Consider the following 18,851-nt stretch of genomic DNA (forward strand, 5'->3'; position numbering starts at 1 on the left):
TATGTCATACATTCAGTGGCTGCTTTAACTGTCCAACCAGTAGACTAAATGTTACTAAAATTGCTAAAAATAGAGGTCAAAGAGTGCTGGAGTTGTACTAGTCTGTAGTCCATCCAAATAAGACACAAGTCCTCCTGTTTTTTTTCTTTTTTTTTAACATCTTGTCTTATTCTGTATGAATATTTTATTAAAATAAATTGAGAAAATGCTATTGCTAATGCTAGTAAACCATGTGTCTCAGTCACTTGAAACCACAGTTGAATGAAAGGAGATGGCCAGGTCTGATTGTGTTATGCGCGTGTTGTCGGAGGTGCGGACCCACTTGGAGGCAGTCGAGGCAGGAGACAGGTCGGTGCAGATAAAGGAATTTATTAGACTAAACTGAGGAGCAGGAAACACACGGTACAGGTGCATGAGCCACACACAAGGATCTGACAAGCCAAAACTGAAAACCAACAGCATTTATAGACAGAGGGAGTAACAAGGAGCAGGTGACGTGAATGAAGAATCAAACCAGGTGGAGTAACGAGCTAGGAACAGAAACCAGAGCACATGAGGGAAAACAGAACTGGACATGACAAAAACCCAGAAACCCAAACTATAATCAGAACAAAATAAATCAAGAAACACAAAAACCCAGTAACCATAACAGAACCCTAACAGATTGTTTCCATTCAGCTGTGGTTTGAGGTGACTGGGTCACATCAGTAGTTATTAAATTTACATTAAAGGATGAAGCAATCCAAAAGATTTGGCAACTGAATAAGAAACAAAAATATGTGTTAAAAGTATCTATTTATGTCAGAGTGCCGTTTCTCTTTGGACACACTGTCATAGCAACATTTTATTGAACATTTTGTTTTACATCTTTTGTCTTACAAAAAAGACGGTCATTTGTTAAATGTCTATAATACAGATGCAGGTAGCTCCAGAGCGAACATTCGTCCAATACCTAACCTAAAGCTGATTTCACCTCAGTCAATAACACCATTCATCTCCAGCTTCTTTACATGCAATGCCTAACAAATCCTTGCAAACAAAACACATGAAAAACTATTCACTGCAAACAAGGTCAGTAAGCTATAAATATACTTAACAGTTATAAAATGAGCAAACAGGGTACCTTTTTATAAAATTGTTTTACAAAAAGTATTGCTAACCCCAGCTAAGGTTAGCTAAGGTTACGTTATTAACCTGGTGTTACATGCTGCACTGCTCTTTAACAACCTGTTCCTGTCACATCTGACGGATCCGTGGCTGTCTCTCCACCGACTGCAGGGCCTGAAGCTGGTGTTGGCAGCTGCACACAGGAACCACCTGCTTCTTGCTTCGGCATTCCATGTTTAAATCCTATCATATCGCTGGGATGATGATCCTCTGTTCTACATACAACCATGTTTTTCGTAGCTGCAGCAAAAGTAAAGCCCCGGCTGTCCAGCTTCATAAAAAACACCATTACTTTCCTGCTGTTGGGAAACCAATGGACTCACTGTCCGGACAAGCTAGAATTTGTTCAGCCTCCGCAAACATAAACATTAACCATGTCGTTGATACATGAATAAGGTCCAAATTAGTCAAAACATTGATAATTGAAAACAGACAGGCCGCTCCACCTGAAAACCAGCCACTCTCCACACTGCAGCACCTAGCATAACTCCCTTATCTTATGTAAAATGATGTGATATATTTTTATTTTTCACTGTGAACCTTCAAAACATGGCGTAAATGGTCAGAAGAGCTTTGACCTCCTCGTCGGTCCATTTATCACATGCTCTGTTGTTGTTTTTGTCTGTAGGCCTATGTGCAACCGTGTTTTTTAAATGTGGCAGGGACACAAGATGCAGATATCTGGCAAGGGGCGTAGCTACCAGTCACCAGGTTATGCCCTGTAAATACTGTTAGTGTTCTGTTTTGTGTGTATGTGTGTTCGTTTTCACGTTCATTGTTTTTGCTAACCCCAATACAAATTCAATGTATGTGCAAACTTACTTGGCAATAAAGACCGATTCTGATTTTGAAATTGTTAATTAGTCAGAGATGCTGAGTAAAAATAAGAAAATGACTTGAAGTAGCCATGCAGTCGACTTCAGTCATCAACATGCTGACACAGTCACTGAGTTGTCCAGTGGGTTTATATATATATATATATATATATATATATATTTTTCCTGTGAATTAGTATCTGGTCACTGTTGTGCTACTTTCATGTAATGTCTTTTTTATTTGGTTATTATTTAAAAACTCTTAATGACTAGCAGCTCTGTTTTTTTTTTTTGTTTGTTTTTTTTGTAAAAGTTTGAGGAAATTTTCTGGTGTGTTCATGTACAGGTGTAACAGTTTGTTGTCTGGTGATGGTGTGGATTGAAGGGTCGTTTCCTTCTGTCTGTGATGTTTTTGTCTCCTTTCTTCTTTCCCTTTTGCATCTTTTTGCTATTTTCCATCTTTTTCTGTCCCCTCCGGTCAGGTCCAGCAAGCTTACATAGATTCCGTGATTTAAAGTAAAAAAAATAAATAAATGAATCAGATTATCAAGAGGAGCCTTACCTAAAGGCCTCCCCTTGGCAGAGCAAATTTGTTCAGCACGATACATCAACCAGATTATCATTTTGCTGCTATGATGCTGGACATATATATATATCATTATCTACCTCCTACCCCTTGGTTATATTTTTGAAAAAGACCACATACATTTCCATTGCTATGCGGATGACACCCAGCTCTACCTCTTCACCAAGCCGAACTCCACCCTCCCACCATCCTCCCTCACAAATTGTCTTCAAGAGATTAAGTCCTGGTTCACCTCAAACCTTCTAAAATTGAACAGCAGCAAAACAGAAATGTTATTAATAGGCACCAAATCCACCCTCTTCAAATCTGACAGTTTTTGCATTCCCATTGATGACTCCTCCATTTCCCCCTCCCCTCAGGTAAACAGTCTGGGTGTCATCCTCGACAGCACTCTGTCTTTTGTATCACATTTCAATAACATAACCCAGTCAGCATATTTTCACCTCTGCAATATCAACCGCCTGCGCCCCTCCCTCACCCCTCACACTGGCGCCATACTTGTCCACAGTTTTGTCACCCTCCATCTCGATTACTGCAACTCCCTTCTGTTCGGTCTTCCCCAAAAACCACTTCATAGACTTCAATTGATTCAGAATGCAGCAGCCCAGATCATCACAAGAACCCCATTCACCCATCACATCACCCTGTCCTGCAGCAGCACCACTGGCTCCCCATTACCTACCGCATTCACTAGAAAATTCTGCTGTTCACCTACAAAGCCATCCATAACCTTGTTCCGCCCTACCTTTCTGATCTCCTCCATGTCTCCATACCAATCCATTGCCTCAGATCCTCCTCCACCTCACTGTCCCCCACGTCCGCCTTGTTCCAATAGGAAAATCTAAACTCAACAGACATCTGTTCAAACTGACATACTGATTATAATATTTCACACTGCTTCTGATGATGGCTTTATGCGTTCTTTTATTTATGAGTGTATTTATTGATTTGTTCTTGTTAGGTGACCTAGAATGTCAAGATAGATGCCCAAAAATAAAACATATTATTATTATTATTATTATTATTACACCCTGTTTGCACAATAACATTTCCACAAAAAAAAAAAAAAAAATGTAAAAAAGAAAAGGATTTCTACAGCAGTGGGATGAAAACTATCTCCGTGCAGGGAAAACACATATTGGGTAGAAACCAAGTAGTGTTCATTCCAGGCTTCTAGTGGGCAGTGAAACTTGGCAACGACACACCCAGGTGTGCACCACATCCTCATAAGACCCGGAAAAACACAAGAGAATCACTCCAAAGTCTGTTACCATGGAAACCAGAGACCAGAAGGCAACAAAACGTTTCCATTTTACTGTCAGCATTGTGGTGTCAACAGGAGCTCATTTTCCTACCATCTCTGTGATGCAGTAATCTCAAACATTTTCAGAAATATGTTTAAATAAATTAAATGAAACATCCCCAGATCTCCATCACTTCATTCTGATCACTGCTGTTCAGATACTTTTGGCTCATTTCATTTGGTTTGCAAGATATGTGTGCAGATCAAGTTCAGTCCAGTACTGAGTTTTGTTCAGGTTTATCCAGATGTACTGACTGTGATTGGTGTGGATAAATGGGAGGACAGTGGAGTAAGAGGATCTGTGACAGCAACATGTTTCAGTCTTCTGACTTTTTCTTTCCTTTAACCAACAATCTTGATGATGGAGTCATGTTTGATATGTGAACATACAGTACTAATATGATGTATAATTTCACTGGAACCCTGTGATCAGATGGCTTTAGATGAAGTATCTGAAGCTCTTTGTGGAGAATATGTATTGATCTTGTGTCGGCTCAGAACTGCAGACCAGCATCATAGCCAGGTCTCAGTGTGGTCCAGTTCTCATCAGAGACCGTCTTCTTTCCCTTAGACCTGCTGAATGTCTCCCATTACCTTTTCTTAAACCTGGGACATTTTACAATGAGGTCCAGGAAAAGAGTTTATGAAAAGATGATTGGAGGTCTTTTTCTACTTTTACCAGACCCCTGCTGTCTCATATTTTATATCATAAATAAAAGAAGCACATTTGTGAAAGCAAGATATTTATGACTGACAGGTGACTTTTAAAGATGTCTAATGTGGATTCCAAAGATCAAATAAGAATAAACATGAAACAGAGAACTAAACCATTCTGTACATCACTCAGTTTATTAACTGTCCAACAGAAGAAAAGATGAGATTTTGGTTTTACTGAGGAAATGTGTTTGAATTTTTCAATGATTCTCTCTGAATTTAAGTTAAATTGTACATGTGACTAAACCTTAAAACAAATCTTCTTCATTTTCTTCAATATCTTCTCTTCAGACTGAGTGTCTGTGGCCTCTCAGAGGGAAACGTTGCAGCTTTGTCCTCAGTTCTCAGCTCCCGGTCCTTCAGGCTGAAAAAGCTGCAGCTGAGCAGCAGCAACCTGCAGGATTCAGGAGTGAAGCTGCTGTCAAGTCTGCAGAGTCCACACAGTCAGCTGGAAACTCTCAGGTAAGGCAAGGGAAGGCAAATTTATTTGTGTAGCACATTTCACGTACAAGACAATTCAAAGTGCTTTACATAAAACATTACAGCAGGGTGCAGGGTGCAGGGTGCCAGTGTAAAGACCTCAGAGCTGGACTGATGTTGTCCACTTTCTTGATCTTAGTGAGGACTTGATCAGCAGAGTTCTGAATAAGCTGCAGGTGCCTAACTGATTTTTTAAGTAGAACCTGTAAAAACACTGTAACAATAATCAAGCTGACTAAAGATGAAAGCACAGACTAATACTGCTGAGACATCAGATCTTTTACCCTTGATATATTCTTAAGGTGATAGTAGGCTGACTTTGTACTCTCCTTAATGTGTTTCTCAAAGTTAAGGTCTGAGTCCATCAATACACCCAGATTTCTGGCCTGGTTGATGGTTTTTAGGTATATAAACTGAAGCCCTTCGGTGACCTTTAATCGTTTTTCTTTGTCTCCAAAGACCATCACCTCAGTTTTGTTTTTGTTTAACTGAAGAAAGTTTAGACACATCCAGTTATTAATCTCCTCAATACATTTACCAAGAGCTTGTAAGGGGCCTCTGTCTCCTGGTGACATTGTAATATATATCTGTGTGTCATCTGCATAGCTATGGTAACTAATTTTATTGTTATTTATGATCTGTGCCAGTGGGAGCATGTAGATGTTAAACAGAAGAGGCCCCAGAATGGAACCTCTGGGAACTCCACATGTAATTCTTGTCTGCTCAGATGTAAAGTTATCTATTGACACAAGTACAAGTACTTTCTATTCTCTAAATAAGATTTTAACCAGTGTAGCGCAGTGCCAGAGAGGCCAACCCAGTTTTCCAGTATTTTAAGCAATATATTGTGGTTGACTGCATCAAATGCAGCACTGAGGTCCAGTAAGACTAAGGCTGAATCCCATTTCACCCCTTGGCCCTACCACTTAGCCCTACCCCTCCATTTTGTGCATTCATGTGTAGGGGTAGGGGTGTCCCAATTTCTTTTACAACAGAGAGGTTGGGGTAAGTGGTAGAGCTATATACCCCTTCAAACGAAGATTTTTCAGAGACACACTTCGAACCGAGGGGTATGAAAAATATTCTGTCCTATATGAAAAAGCAAGTGTTTCTACCTACGCACATCATGCTTTCTTGAGGTGCAGGCTAACACACACAAAAAACGCCACAGAGAAAAAGAGATCATGAATTTTAATTGCACGCAAAAGTTCAACATTATGTCCGATATAGGCCTGTCGCGATTAGTAATAAGTCAAATAATGGCACTGTAAGAAAAAAATTAGTACGACAAGTTTGCCAGCCGCAACAGTTTTTATTTATTTATTTTTTTTATCATACTTTACTATAGACTTTGGCTCAATCCCATTTCTCTTGGTATGTCAACAGGTTTCACCATAGAGTATCTCGACTGAACGCTCTTGCAGAGTGACCTCTCTCGTGTCATATTTGACATCAGCATGTTGCAGCACAAAACCATGGTAAACCACCTGTGTGAGCCAGTATGCTGCATTTGTTTGCAGGGCTGCTAACTCTCACGCATCCGCCTTGAGACTCATGCATTTGAGTGGCTTCTCATGCTCTCGCACTCATGTTGGAATACACATCTAGAGCAATGCCAGCTAATGGAGAGGTTCAAGAGGATTCTCAGTGGGCCGCATTACTTTTGGGCCGGTGTCCTCGCATATATGTTAAAAAAACGCAGCATCGCAGCAGCGCGGTTCACTCACTGCTCATAGATCAGTCTGACATGCAGCGATGAGGGGAGATATCTTGGCTTCACAAACAGCAATGATGCACAGTATATTTTTTCTTTTTTTTTTTTTTTTTTTTAATAAAACTGGCAGTTTTGCTGGTTTTTGAAAGCCAATTTTTTTTTATCGAACAGAGATTTTATTATCTAACATTGTATTGTTTTTAGTTGTGTTTGGCTTTCATTAATTGTTAATGAGACTGAGAGTCCATTCTACTTATTGTTTTTGTTGTGTTATTTAAAATTTCTTTCAGTTCCAGTGTAAAATGTTCTTTAGTGACTACTGATGACGTATGTGATTGTTGAAGGGGTGGCCCAATTCGTAGGGGTTGACTTTCAGCTCTACCCCTTCTAGCTCCATTTTTAAGGGGCAAGTGGCAAGTGGTAGGGGAAGGGGTAACAAAGAGAAATGGGATTGGTCCTAAGACTGACATTTTTCCATCATCTGTATTCAAACATATGTGATAAATAACTTTGGTCAGAGCAGTCTCAGTGCTGTGGTGCTGTCTAAAACCTGACTGGAAGACATTGTAGCAGTTATTTTTTTTTTGTTAAAAAGTCGTTTAGTTAGGGTTATTATCGAAAAATGGCTTTTTCGATAATCTTAATTAGAAAAGGAAGATTTCAGATCGGCCTGTAGTTGCTCATTTGTGTCTTGTCTAGATTGTCCTTTTTTAGTAGAGGTTTGATTACAGCTGTTTTTAGAAGTTCTGGGAAGATGCTCAAATTAAAGACAAGTTTACTAGAGTCCAGAGTCTTTGAGACCTTTTTGAAGAAACCTGTGGGCAGGATGTCCAAGCAGCAAGAGGAGAAGTTCAGCTGACATAAGATGTTTCTCAGATCTTTGCTGTTAATGGGATTAAACTGTGTCATGGTGCTTAAACTGGTTTTCAATGGACACAGTATGTCTGTTGAACCAGCTGTTGATAAACCAACTACTTGTCTGATATTTTCTGATATTTTTTCTGTGATGAATTTGACAAACTCATTGCAGGCCTTGGTGGAATAAAGTTCAGGTGCTACTGACACAGGAGGGTTTGTTAACCTGTCAACAATAGCGAATAAGACCCGAGCATTATGATATTTTTTGCTAATAATGTCAGAGAAATAGAACGTTCTTGCATTCCTTATGTGATGTGTCATCAGGTCGGCTTCTTCTGTGGTGGGGACCAGTGGGTGGTCACCAAAGATCTAAGTTTTGACGCCACCCAGAGGCAACACCGCCTCTGGGAACATTCTTTGTACCAGTAGGCACGCCGGTTCGTTAACTCACCACGAGAAGCGTGCAAGCATAATTCACTACACCTGGGCTTAAATACTCTACCCCACTAACTCGTCTGTGTGCCGTGAACTCAATAGCCCAGCGCCTCACAGTGGCCTGGAGGAACACTCCATCCTGCCACACTTAGTTGTAAATTGTAAGAGTGAAGTGGCTCTTGAGACACGTCATAATGAACTTGTAGATTTGTTTTTCTCCATATGCGCTCGGCTTTCCGACACTTTTGTTATTCCATTTTTCACCAGTGTGGAATTTCTCCATGGAGAATTTTTTTTTTCCCAGAGACAACCTTCACCTTAATAGGAGCAATAGCATCCATAATATTTAACATTTTAGCATAAAAACTAGCAGCAAGCTCATTGGCTGAACCCCCTGATAGGGCAGGTGTTAAAGAGAAGGCCTGGTTAAACATCCCACTCGTGTTTTCAGTTATACACTGTTTTGTGATCACCTCTATTGAGACATTTGTGTGAACAGGAACCGAACACTCAAAGAAAACACAGTAATGATCAGACAGGCCCACATCACACACAGTAACGTTGGAAATATCCAACCACTTAGAAATCACTAAGTCTAGAGTATGTCCTTTAATGTGTGTGGGCTCTGTTATATGCTGAGTCAGCCCAAAGTTCTTCAGACTGTTACCCAGAACTTTAGTTTCTTTGTCCTGAGGGATGTCTCCATCAATGTTAAAATTGCCAACAGTCAAAATCAAAACAGATTGTAGCCAGCAGTTCACTAAACTCATTATAAAATTCTGTGCAGTGCCCTCGTGGTCTATAGAAATTTAGATATTTTATAAGCTTTCAACTGAAGAGCCACATATTCAAAAGAAGTAAAACTTCCAAGAGATAACTGCTTACACTGAAATGATTCATTAAATGAAATTGCTCCTCCTCCTCCTCTCCTGTTCATTCTACCTCACTGATAAAACTAAAGTTAGGAGGGGTTGATTCGATAAGAGCAGCTCCACTGTTATTTTGGTTAAACCAAGTTTCATTTAAAAACATAAAATCAAGGTTGTGCTCAGTTATAAAATCATTAATTAGAAATATTTTCCCTGCTAATGACCTAACATTTAATAAAGCTAACTTGATGGGTTTGGAATTGTTTACCCTATGTTTGGGGGCACACTGTGGCTCACAGGGTATGTTAACACTACTTGGAGACCTTTTAGAAAGCAGCTCTCTGTGTTCTGGCAAGTTACTTTTCTCCTGTTACCAAACACTACTGTTACGGCCTGCAGGCCCTTCAGCCTGTGGACTGATTGAATAATTGCAAGATTGCCTGACTATAGAGATCTCCTCAGGACTCCTCCTCTCCGCCATGCTGATTGGCTAACACCTACGCCAGTTCCGGGATCCGCCGTCCAATCAGAAAGCTGGAGCTGCCTCAAAAGAGACAATCACCTGTCATTTGGGGCAGCTGTGGACAGTGGATGCAGACCGCCTGTTTGGAAGCTTTCGAGTGTGTGTTCTGACATCCTGTGTGGATTTGTGATTTGGACTTAGTGTTAAGGATAAGCTTGAGAGTTTGTTTGTTAAGACCTTTCGATCCCTGTCTGAGCTGATCTGCTTTTGTGTTGTGTGATTTATACTGATTCCGTCAGTGTGGGCGTTGACCCGTTCTTTTGGGACTCCTTCAGTTATCTTATCTGCTTTGTTGATTAATTATGGTTTAAGTTTATGTGAGCTTTCTGTTGTAACTTATTGAAGATTGTTTTTTGGGACAATAGAAGTTTGGAACCCAATTTTGAACCCATTTACGTTTGATTATATGTAAATAAATTGTATTACTTTCTTCATCTCCGTGATTCCTCTCTTGTGTTCGACCCCTTTATACCCCTAGACGTAAGGGGCCGTAACACTACAGATATTTTTTAGCCTTCTAATAAACAGGGATCCACCTGGTCCTGGGAAAAATCATGGCTGATGTTATCTATGCAGTCCGGACCCTCAACACATCATACATCCAAAACATGGAACATGGCATAGTGGTACAGGAGGGGCTGGGAGCCCTCCCTTTAGCTGCTCTGGTGGGGGATTTATGGGGGGCAACATACTGGGGCATGGTTAGTTTGGTCGCAATAGTTACCAGCTTCTTCATCTGGGAGGTGAAGTCTAGGAAGAGTGGGGAGGATGGGGAGAGGGAGGGTGACTGTTAGAGTAAGCGAAATTGACAGTTTAAAGTTAACAGTTTAAAGTTTCTCCCTTAAGGATGGGTAATGATTTGCGGTCTCACCCACCCTGCAGAGGACAGGATGTGGTGGTCACTGCTCTGTGTGATAAGGGTCATAAAGTGTTGTATGCTAATGTGTTTCCCTGTTTGAACTTTGCTTGAACTTTGCTTGCTCTACTGAAGTGTGATAGCTGCTCAATAAAGAGGCTGCACTGGGGTTGAGACTTCGGAGATGACACCAGACACTCTCTGAATGCTGAACCACCGTCTCTCCCCATCGCGATGAAGCTGACTTCACTCTGAGTTCTTTGTGTCTTATTTTATGATAGAAAAATACCCATCAGTGACCTAGATGGAGTATGATGAGATGAAGGGGGTGGGTTCTCGCAGAGAGCTTTGGGGCTTTCTTCAGGAGGGGGCTGAGGTGGGTTTTTTTTTCTTAAGGTTTCCTCTAGGCTCTGTCTTGTCACACTGTTTTGGTCTCTCTTGTCTGTCCTTGTCCAAGGGAACAGAGTGTCTGTTCAGAAAATAAAACATTTGTCTTAAAAAAAGTGCCTGCGGTCCCAGAAGAAATTGAAGTTGTCTATGAAATGAACTGGATGTGTGGTACGTACGGCCGACAGCCATCCATTTCAGACTTATTAGCCTACTGAATCTCTCCACTCCTCCTCTGATGGGAGGGAGAGGGCCACTGATATCCAGGCATCCAGACAGCTGATCGTATCCAGACATTCAGTAAAAATGCAGGATGAGGTTTACCACAGTTGGATGCGCCGCCACAATTTGCGTAATTTTGTCTCTCACATCTGATACCATATCCTTGGGAAAGCACAGTACTTTTATACGTTTTCCACACACATTTCTCACGTCTTTGACACCAAAGTCACCAACCATCAGAGTCTGAAGCTCAGCCGTTTGCTTTCCTTGTCGCCTTTTACTTTCTGAGTTGTTCTTTCGTCATCTTTTCATTTCATTCTGGTCATCGGATGTAGATCCAGAATCCTGCAGCAGTGGAGCAAACCTGTTCTGTAGTTGCATCTCCGGTTGTTGTGGAGAGGATTTATTTGTTTCCTTTCTGATAACTGGCCACGACTGTGTCTTGCTAATGAGAGGGGTTGAGGATGTGTTTGGTCTGGATGGCAGAGCAGGCCAGCCAGTCGCGTTGCTAATCTCAGCAAACTGGGCTCTGCCTGTTACTCGTCCTTCCATTTCCCTGTTAGATGATTTACTCTTTGGCTTTGCACCTAGAGCGTTCCAGAGAGGACTATCAATGAAAGAGTTATTACCTTGTACATTGTCCTCCTTTTTCTTTCCAGCTTGGTTTGTGCTAATTAGCTGGGTGTTGACACAATCTTGTCCGCTGGTTTTTATTAAAGGCAAGGTTGTTTCATTTCCACACAATCCATTCACTTCCATATTCACCCTAAGCAGTTGATCCTCTATAGAATTTTGTGATAGTCATCTGTAGAGACGGGAGGCTTCTTGCAGCTAGTTTGCTTTAGCTCCTGAGTAACTGTAGATAAGGCTTCTGTTTATTGTAGGTCACGCTGATGTGACACTAACAAGATTGTAAGAGTCTTAGAAATAGTAGTATACAACCAAATCCACCACAAAATACAGCCCCAGTGATTAATGAGTAACCAGGAGCTGTTGCTCATAAGTTTCTTGAGTAGAAAAATAAGAATGTTGGCAGAAAAATGCATTCAGAGGGGAGAGCGAAACAGCAAACAGTACAAAGAACAAAGTGGGATGAGATTTTACCATCAGTCATAAGACATTCTTCATTAAACCCCAGACGGAAAGTCAGTTATCCAGTATTTCACATTTAAAGGCACAACAACAGTCAGTAAGTTAAATTAGTGAATTTAGACTTAAATGCAGTGTGGTCAGAAAATAAAGTACCGATAGAAGTGCAGTGAACAAGTCAGATAAAATAAAGGGATGAAAAAGGACTAAATGCTAAACACTAAAGGAGCATTCACACCAGAATATTCCGGGGGGTCGTTTTTTATTGAAACATTTCACACCTTCCTTTGGTTCGGTTTGCTTTCACACTGCTCTACACTTTAGCCAGCAAACTGCCTGGAGAACATCATGCAGTTCCAACAGCTACTCGCTAGGGCGTTCCCCAAAACGACCACTGAGCAAGAATAAAGCAGGAATAAGAAGAAAACGCAGCTCATTGATTGGCCAAGACCTTCACTGCAAGTAAACAACGGAGCAATAACAATTTTTTGTAATCATGGGGTTTCTGTTTTTACTCTGGTATTCAGACCAGATCCAGTTTTCACTAGAAGCTGCCCAGTATGAGCAGCTGGAGAGGCAGTGGACTATCTAACATGTGCTACGTCGTTCACTACATCACTTCCTGTCTTTGGTTGACTGGATAGTCCGTCTGGTTTCACACTACAAACGAACTATACAAGGGTTCAACTTCCTAAATGAACTGAGACCCCAGATTTTCATCAGACCAGAGTTCTCTTTTCTGCAGCTTGCTCTTTACTATCCATGGAAGTGGGCCAGGGTTCGTTTAAAGTGGACCAAATAGTGGCGGTGTGAATGTGTCCTCAGATGAAAGTGTCTGATGGTAGACAGACAAAAGAGCCTCTAAACCTCTGTTATGTAGCTCAGAGTAATGAGACGTTCACTGCAGCTGCTCTTTAGACCAGCTAAGATGTCGTGGAGAGGGTGGTCTTTGTTGTCCAGCGCTGCTTCCACCTTCTCCATTGTTTTATTTTTACCTTTATTTATACAAGTTTAACTCATTGAGACACAAGGTCTCATTTCCCAGAGTGACCTGTCCACAAATACATCTAATACTAGTAGTTCCAAACTTACATTTCTCCACCGCAGGGCTCAGTGAGTCCTGCACACCCCTCTTTAGAGACACTCTCCAGCTCCTCCTCACCTGAAATCCTCACCTGTCTTATTCAGATGTTCAGACTGTCTCTGATAAACTACATTTCCAAGCTGAAAGTTCTCAGCCACCTTGTTGAATCTTTGTGTCACTCATGATCTATGTGAACATTAAAATCCACCACATGGACGTGATAACGAGGTTATAAAGCTGATTTTCCTCCACAGATGATCTTTCAGTCTACATCCAATATGATTGATTAATTTTGATCACATATATTTTTATTTTTGTATTTTTCTCCAACTGTCTCTTCAGGCTGTGTATGTGTGGTCTCCCAGAGAGAAGCTGTGAAGCTCTGTCCTCAGTTCTCAGCTCCCAGTCCTCCAGTCTGACAGAACTGGACCTGAGTAACAACGACCTGCAGGACTCAGGAGTGAAGCAGCTGTCTGCTGGACTGAAGAGTCCAAACTGCAAACTGGAAACTCTCAGGTCAGGATTCATCACACTGAGTGTTTAAATGAGTTTTTATTAATGAACAACAGAACACCTGTAGAAGGTGTTTGTATGACTGTCAGTCTGTATGACTTACACCGTCTTACACCACAGAAACTGACCTAAACCTGTAACCTGTCCTGCATCCTGAAGGTGGAAGAATGTGTTTTATTTTCAGTTTTACAAAACACAAACATGTACATCAATTTAAAAAAATTTTCCCCCAAGGTCGCTGTTCAAGTTTCGTACATCACATGCATGGAATCAAAGTTCCAGTGAAATTCATGTTTTATTTTCTGTAATCTAGACCAACGAACAGATTTGCAGTGTAACCATGGCAACTACTTGATGATTTCCAGCCAACTGGCTAATTATCAATGGGAAAATGATGGAAAAAGCAATGTATACTTACCTTGATTAAAGCACTGTAAAGACTGATATCCATAAAAGAGAAGCATAGAAACATTTCTGTCTTTGTTTTAGTCCTGAATCTACACACAGTTTTCTGCATCTGACACCTGAAGTTACAGATGCTTCGGTTCCTGTAGTGTCTCTGCTGGAACCTGAAAATGGGACATTTGTCACAAACTGAGACATGAAGTCATAAACTTGGAGAACATGAAGACAGAAAGCCAGTAATGTCAGACAGGTCCAGTTTCTCTGAGCATCTGGTGACATTCAGCTCTAGTTTCACAGCAGTTCTCTCAGAGTTTCTTCATGTGTGTTGTTTTCTGCAGCCTGTCAGGATGTCTGATCACAGAGGAAGGCTGTGCTTCTCTGGCCTCAGCTCTGACGTCCAACCCCTCCCATCTGAAAGAGCTGGACCTGAGATACAACCATCCAGGAGAGTCAGGAGTGAAGCTGCTGATGGCTGCACTGAAGGATCCACACAGACTCAGGTATGGAGAGGCTGCTGCAGCCACACAATGTCTGATAGAGGAGGAAGATCTGCAGACATTTTCTCTGTCCTTCATTCAGCTCTGTCTCTCTGCTTCATGCTGGATATGATGTAATATGAGCAATCACACATGTAGGAGCCTTTTTCCTTTGCTCACAGCTGAAACAGCAGATATTGTGGAGGGAGTCTCCAAGGAGAAAACCTGCAGGAACAACAGTGATAAATGTCTGTTGGACAAAGATTCTTTAGTTTGGACACGTCTCTACAGGTTAAAGTCTCCTACAGAGTTTAGCTGTGTTTAGTCAGAGCCGAGCAAAGCAAAGTCCAGACAGAAGCAGAGCTGATCAGTTATTACTGACACACAGCAACAACAAGCTAACTCTGCATCCGGCCGTCATTCTGGTTTTTATCTCCAATCTGGTCTTTGTTCTGGTCTTTAGTCTGATCACATACTTTGGCTGTATTTCCTCATTTCCTCCGATAGTGTTGTTCTTGTTGTTTATTCATACTGACAGCAGCGTGCTGTTATCTAGTTGCTGGTGTGTGACGTGGTTCTGCAGAGCAAACCAGTGTGTCATGTCAGACTGGAAACCAAAGTTAGAAGCTACAGAATCTTCCCGGTTCTACAGCTCAGGAATCTGCAGATCAAATGTTGTTGTTCTTCAAAATGAGTTCGAATTTCAGAGTTTTATGGGTCACAAACATCTGTAGTGTTACTTTAAAGGAACATTCTGTCATTACTAGAAACATTATTTCTGTCCTCTGACCCTGGATCAGAGATGGTCCAGGACATGTTAGCCTAGCTCAGCATAAATATTTATAAAATCATGAACATGATCCTGTTCAGGTAAAGTTCCTTTTATAAACCAGAATCCAGCTGGAAATGTGCACATGTGGATCAGGCTTGTATCTCTCCCTCTATGAGGACACATTGAACCATAAATGGTGGAAGAAAAGCGCCTCATGGATGCTGAAGCTCAGAGATGCTCCTGCTGGTTTTAGACTCCTGATGCTGAATCACATCAACACACCCAGAACATGAATCCAGATGAGACAGATATCAAGGTGCATATGGAGCAGGAGCTGTTTTGTTCCCTGAACACTCATTCCCTCCAACATCTTTCATTCATGTGGTCTTCTGTTGGTGCCAGCACTATAAGCAACATCATACATGACAGCATTTATAGGTTTCCCTCAATCAGCTGCAAACATCTGATCTACATGATGGAGACAGTCAGTGGAACCTCTCACCTGATCTAATCTGAGAGGAGGAGGTAGACAGAGATGGTTTGTTTTTCCAGCTGACTCTGATTTCATTGTGGCTGGTAGAAAGAACTAGATCCATGTGGACCAGCTGTGTGTCAGGATGCTGATCTGATGTTAAAGACTTTGTTCATCTGACCATCTGACAGATGGTTGGGATTTTTTTGGCTCCAGATGATAGATGGTTCATGAGCTTCTTCAGACTTGCAGCTGTTTCAGACAGCCAGCATCCCATGATGCATCTGTACATGTGTGATCATCTATGTTTGAGGCTGTGTGTCCATCTGCTGCAGATAAAGCAGGACCTCCTGTTCCTCATAGTCCTGATGTCCCTGTGTGAGCTGATGCTGCTTCTGTTCTCTCATTTCTAATCTAATCTTTTCTTTGGATTCCAAACGTTGTTCTGAACGTCCACAGCTAAAGTTTCTCTCTTTAACTGATGAGAGTCTCAGTTTCAGCATCTTCTGCTGCTTTCATTGTCATGTCTGTTCAGGTTTTCTCTGGAAATGACTTATTAGGGTACCGTCTGCATCCATTCATGGCTGAAGATGAGAGTAAAATCAGGATGGTTTCAAGCTGTCAGATTCTCCAACGATGAGGATTTCTAAAAGAGAAACCAATGTTCACATGGCTTCATAAATCTGAACCTTTCTCAGTGTAGAACAAAGTGTGTATGAGAGCCATGTAATGTCCATGTTAGCATGACGGTGCTGCTCTGACCCCCCTCCTCCTTTCAGGGTGGAGCCTGCTGGAGAATCATGGTTGAGACCAGGAGGTGTGAGGAAGTGTAAGTGTGTTTTTCATTGGATTCATCACATTCAACCATCTTCACACTGTCCCATCACTCATTCATCAGTCAGCATCAAAGTGTCAGTAGATCAATAACTGCAGCTGGATTGTGTTTGTTCTCTCCATCAGATTCCTGTCCACTCACTATCGACACAAACACAGTGGACAGAAACCTCAAACTGTCTGACAACAACAGGAAGGTGACACGTGTGGAGGAGATTCAGTCATATCCTGATCATCCAGACAGACTTAACGATCTTCAGCTGCTGTGTGGAAATGTTCTGACTGGTCGCTGCTACTGGGAGGTCGAGTGGGGAGGAACCGTTTATATATCAGTGTGTCACGGAGAAATCAGGAGGAGCGAAGACATCAAAGACTGTTGGTTTGGATGGACTGATCAGTCCTGGAGTCTGAGATGCTCTGATAATGAAGGTTACTCTGTCTGGCACAATGCCAGAAGAACCCCCATCTCCTCCTCCTCCTCCTCCTCCTCTTCCTCCTCTGTCTCTAACAGAGTAGCAGTGTATGTGGACTGTCCTGCTGGCTCTCTGTCCTTCTACAGAGTCTCCTCTGACTCACTGATCCACCTCCACACCTTCATCACCACATTCACTCATCCTCTCTATGCTGGATTTGGGTTCTGGTCTTGGCCACCTGGTTCCATGTCTGATTCCTGGGTGTCTCTGTGTTGAGTGTTAAGAGTTTGATCATGTCAGAGAAACTCTGAACATCTTTTCAGATTCAACGAGTTTCTGTATGAAACTCTTCTAAATTATTCCTTGGAAACTTCTTTCTCTTCCAGTCCTGTCTTTATTTGGACTTTCTGACATTTTTATATATTGAATTATTGATTTTTCACTTGTTGCCACTTTATTTACCACAATCTTCATTTTTCGTTCTGTTGCATAAAAATAATTTACTTGCAAGGAGTTCACATCAGCACAAAGACAGAGACAACGAGCTGGCTGGTTATACAAGCGTTTAGGAGCTAAATGTGAAGTGAAGACGCAATTGTTCATCACCAGCGTTAAAACTGTTATTTTCTTAGCAACGTCATCTTTAGCTTTCCCATGGGAAAAATGAGATCTCTAATGATGATAAATTCACACACAGACACAGCTACATTTTAAGATTCACAAATATGCTTGTAAATGTCTTAAGAAGAAAACAATTATAACTATTAAACTACTGACTTTATTTCTTCTAACATTCTCTTCTGTTTATGATTGGTTTTGTCTGTACATTGTAGATGCTTTTATTTGTAGACTCCAGCAGGGAGATGTAATATTCTGGGGAAACATCCACATCGCCCTGTTTCCTTGACAACTATTCAGATGTCTGTTGAGGGAATGTCAGCATCATAGATCACCTCAGAGTAAAGAATGAGAATAACATGAATAAACACTAATTAGACACTTGGATTATTAATAAAAAAATGAATGATATGAATAAGCAGTCTTTATGAAAACTTCAACAAAATAATGAAATAAAACTTTTGAATGTGTGAACATCCCTAAAATTTCTGTTTGTCACCTGTTTGCTCATCACATAGATTTTTATAAGGAGGATAATAAAAGGTTCACTTGCACCTTCTATTTACACGTCTTAATACATGTCATCAAAGTTGTCTGAAGTTTTGTTCATGTCTTCAAAATCATAGTCATGATGGTACGTGGTATGAACACTTACTGGGAAACTGTTGCACCTACAGCTTTAGAGATCATCCATTTGATGAATGCCACCACACAAGATGTGAGCAGACAGAACAAGATAAGCACAATTATAATTAGTGTGTATAATTTAATAATTAGGTAATACCAGGGTCCTGATGTCATCCATCCCCAGGCATCCCAGCGTGGCCCGTCATCAGTGGAATCTTTGGCTTTCATGGAGGTTAACAAATCCTGCAGGTGCTGCTGCACAGACATCAGGTTAACTGTGGAATCTGGAACCCAGGTGCAGCACCACTCTCTGATTACCTGGCGTGTACCACCCTGTTCTACTAACAGGAAATCCAGAGCCATATGGTTTTGTAATGCCATTAGTCATAAGGCTTTTATTTCGAAATCCTGATCTACCAGAGCAGTCAGTCCCCGGACCACCACTTCCCAGGTGATGGCCAGCTGGAGGTGCAGCTCAATGGAGACCCTGTAGTTTGTCCAACGGAGTTTAATGGTCAGTCCAATCAGTTTCAGCAGGTAGTAAAATGTAGTGCAGGACACACAAAACTGCAGCTTGGAATGGTCATCGTCAAACAATTCATCATGCTTCAGAGGTTCT

The 18,851-nt window shown here is 41.3% G+C and overlaps 2 protein-coding genes across 2 annotated transcripts in view; both read left to right on the plus strand.

Moving 5' to 3' along the window:
* LOC121646917 (NACHT, LRR and PYD domains-containing protein 9-like) overlaps positions 1-18,158 on the plus strand; it is a 30,903-nt gene extending 12,745 nt beyond the window's left edge. Inside the window, exons 7-11 of the mRNA XM_041996030.1 lie at positions 13,445-13,618; positions 14,359-14,520; positions 15,164-15,190; positions 16,550-16,575; positions 16,674-18,158. Coding sequence (XP_041851964.1) covers positions 13,445-13,618; positions 14,359-14,520; positions 15,164-15,190; positions 16,550-16,575; positions 16,674-17,263 — 979 coding nt within the window. The 3' untranslated portion in view covers positions 17,264-18,158. The remainder of the gene's footprint in view (positions 1-13,444; positions 13,619-14,358; positions 14,521-15,163; positions 15,191-16,549; positions 16,576-16,673) is intronic.
* The window catches only part of b3gnt9 (UDP-GlcNAc:betaGal beta-1,3-N-acetylglucosaminyltransferase 9), a 615,230-nt gene that overhangs the window by 35,343 nt on the left and 561,036 nt on the right, over positions 1-18,851 (plus strand). The gene's annotated exons all lie outside the window — the stretch shown is intronic.

This window comes from Melanotaenia boesemani, chromosome 10 (assembly GCF_017639745.1).
Source record: "Melanotaenia boesemani isolate fMelBoe1 chromosome 10, fMelBoe1.pri, whole genome shotgun sequence".
NCBI lineage: Eukaryota > Metazoa > Chordata > Actinopteri > Atheriniformes > Melanotaeniidae > Melanotaenia > Melanotaenia boesemani.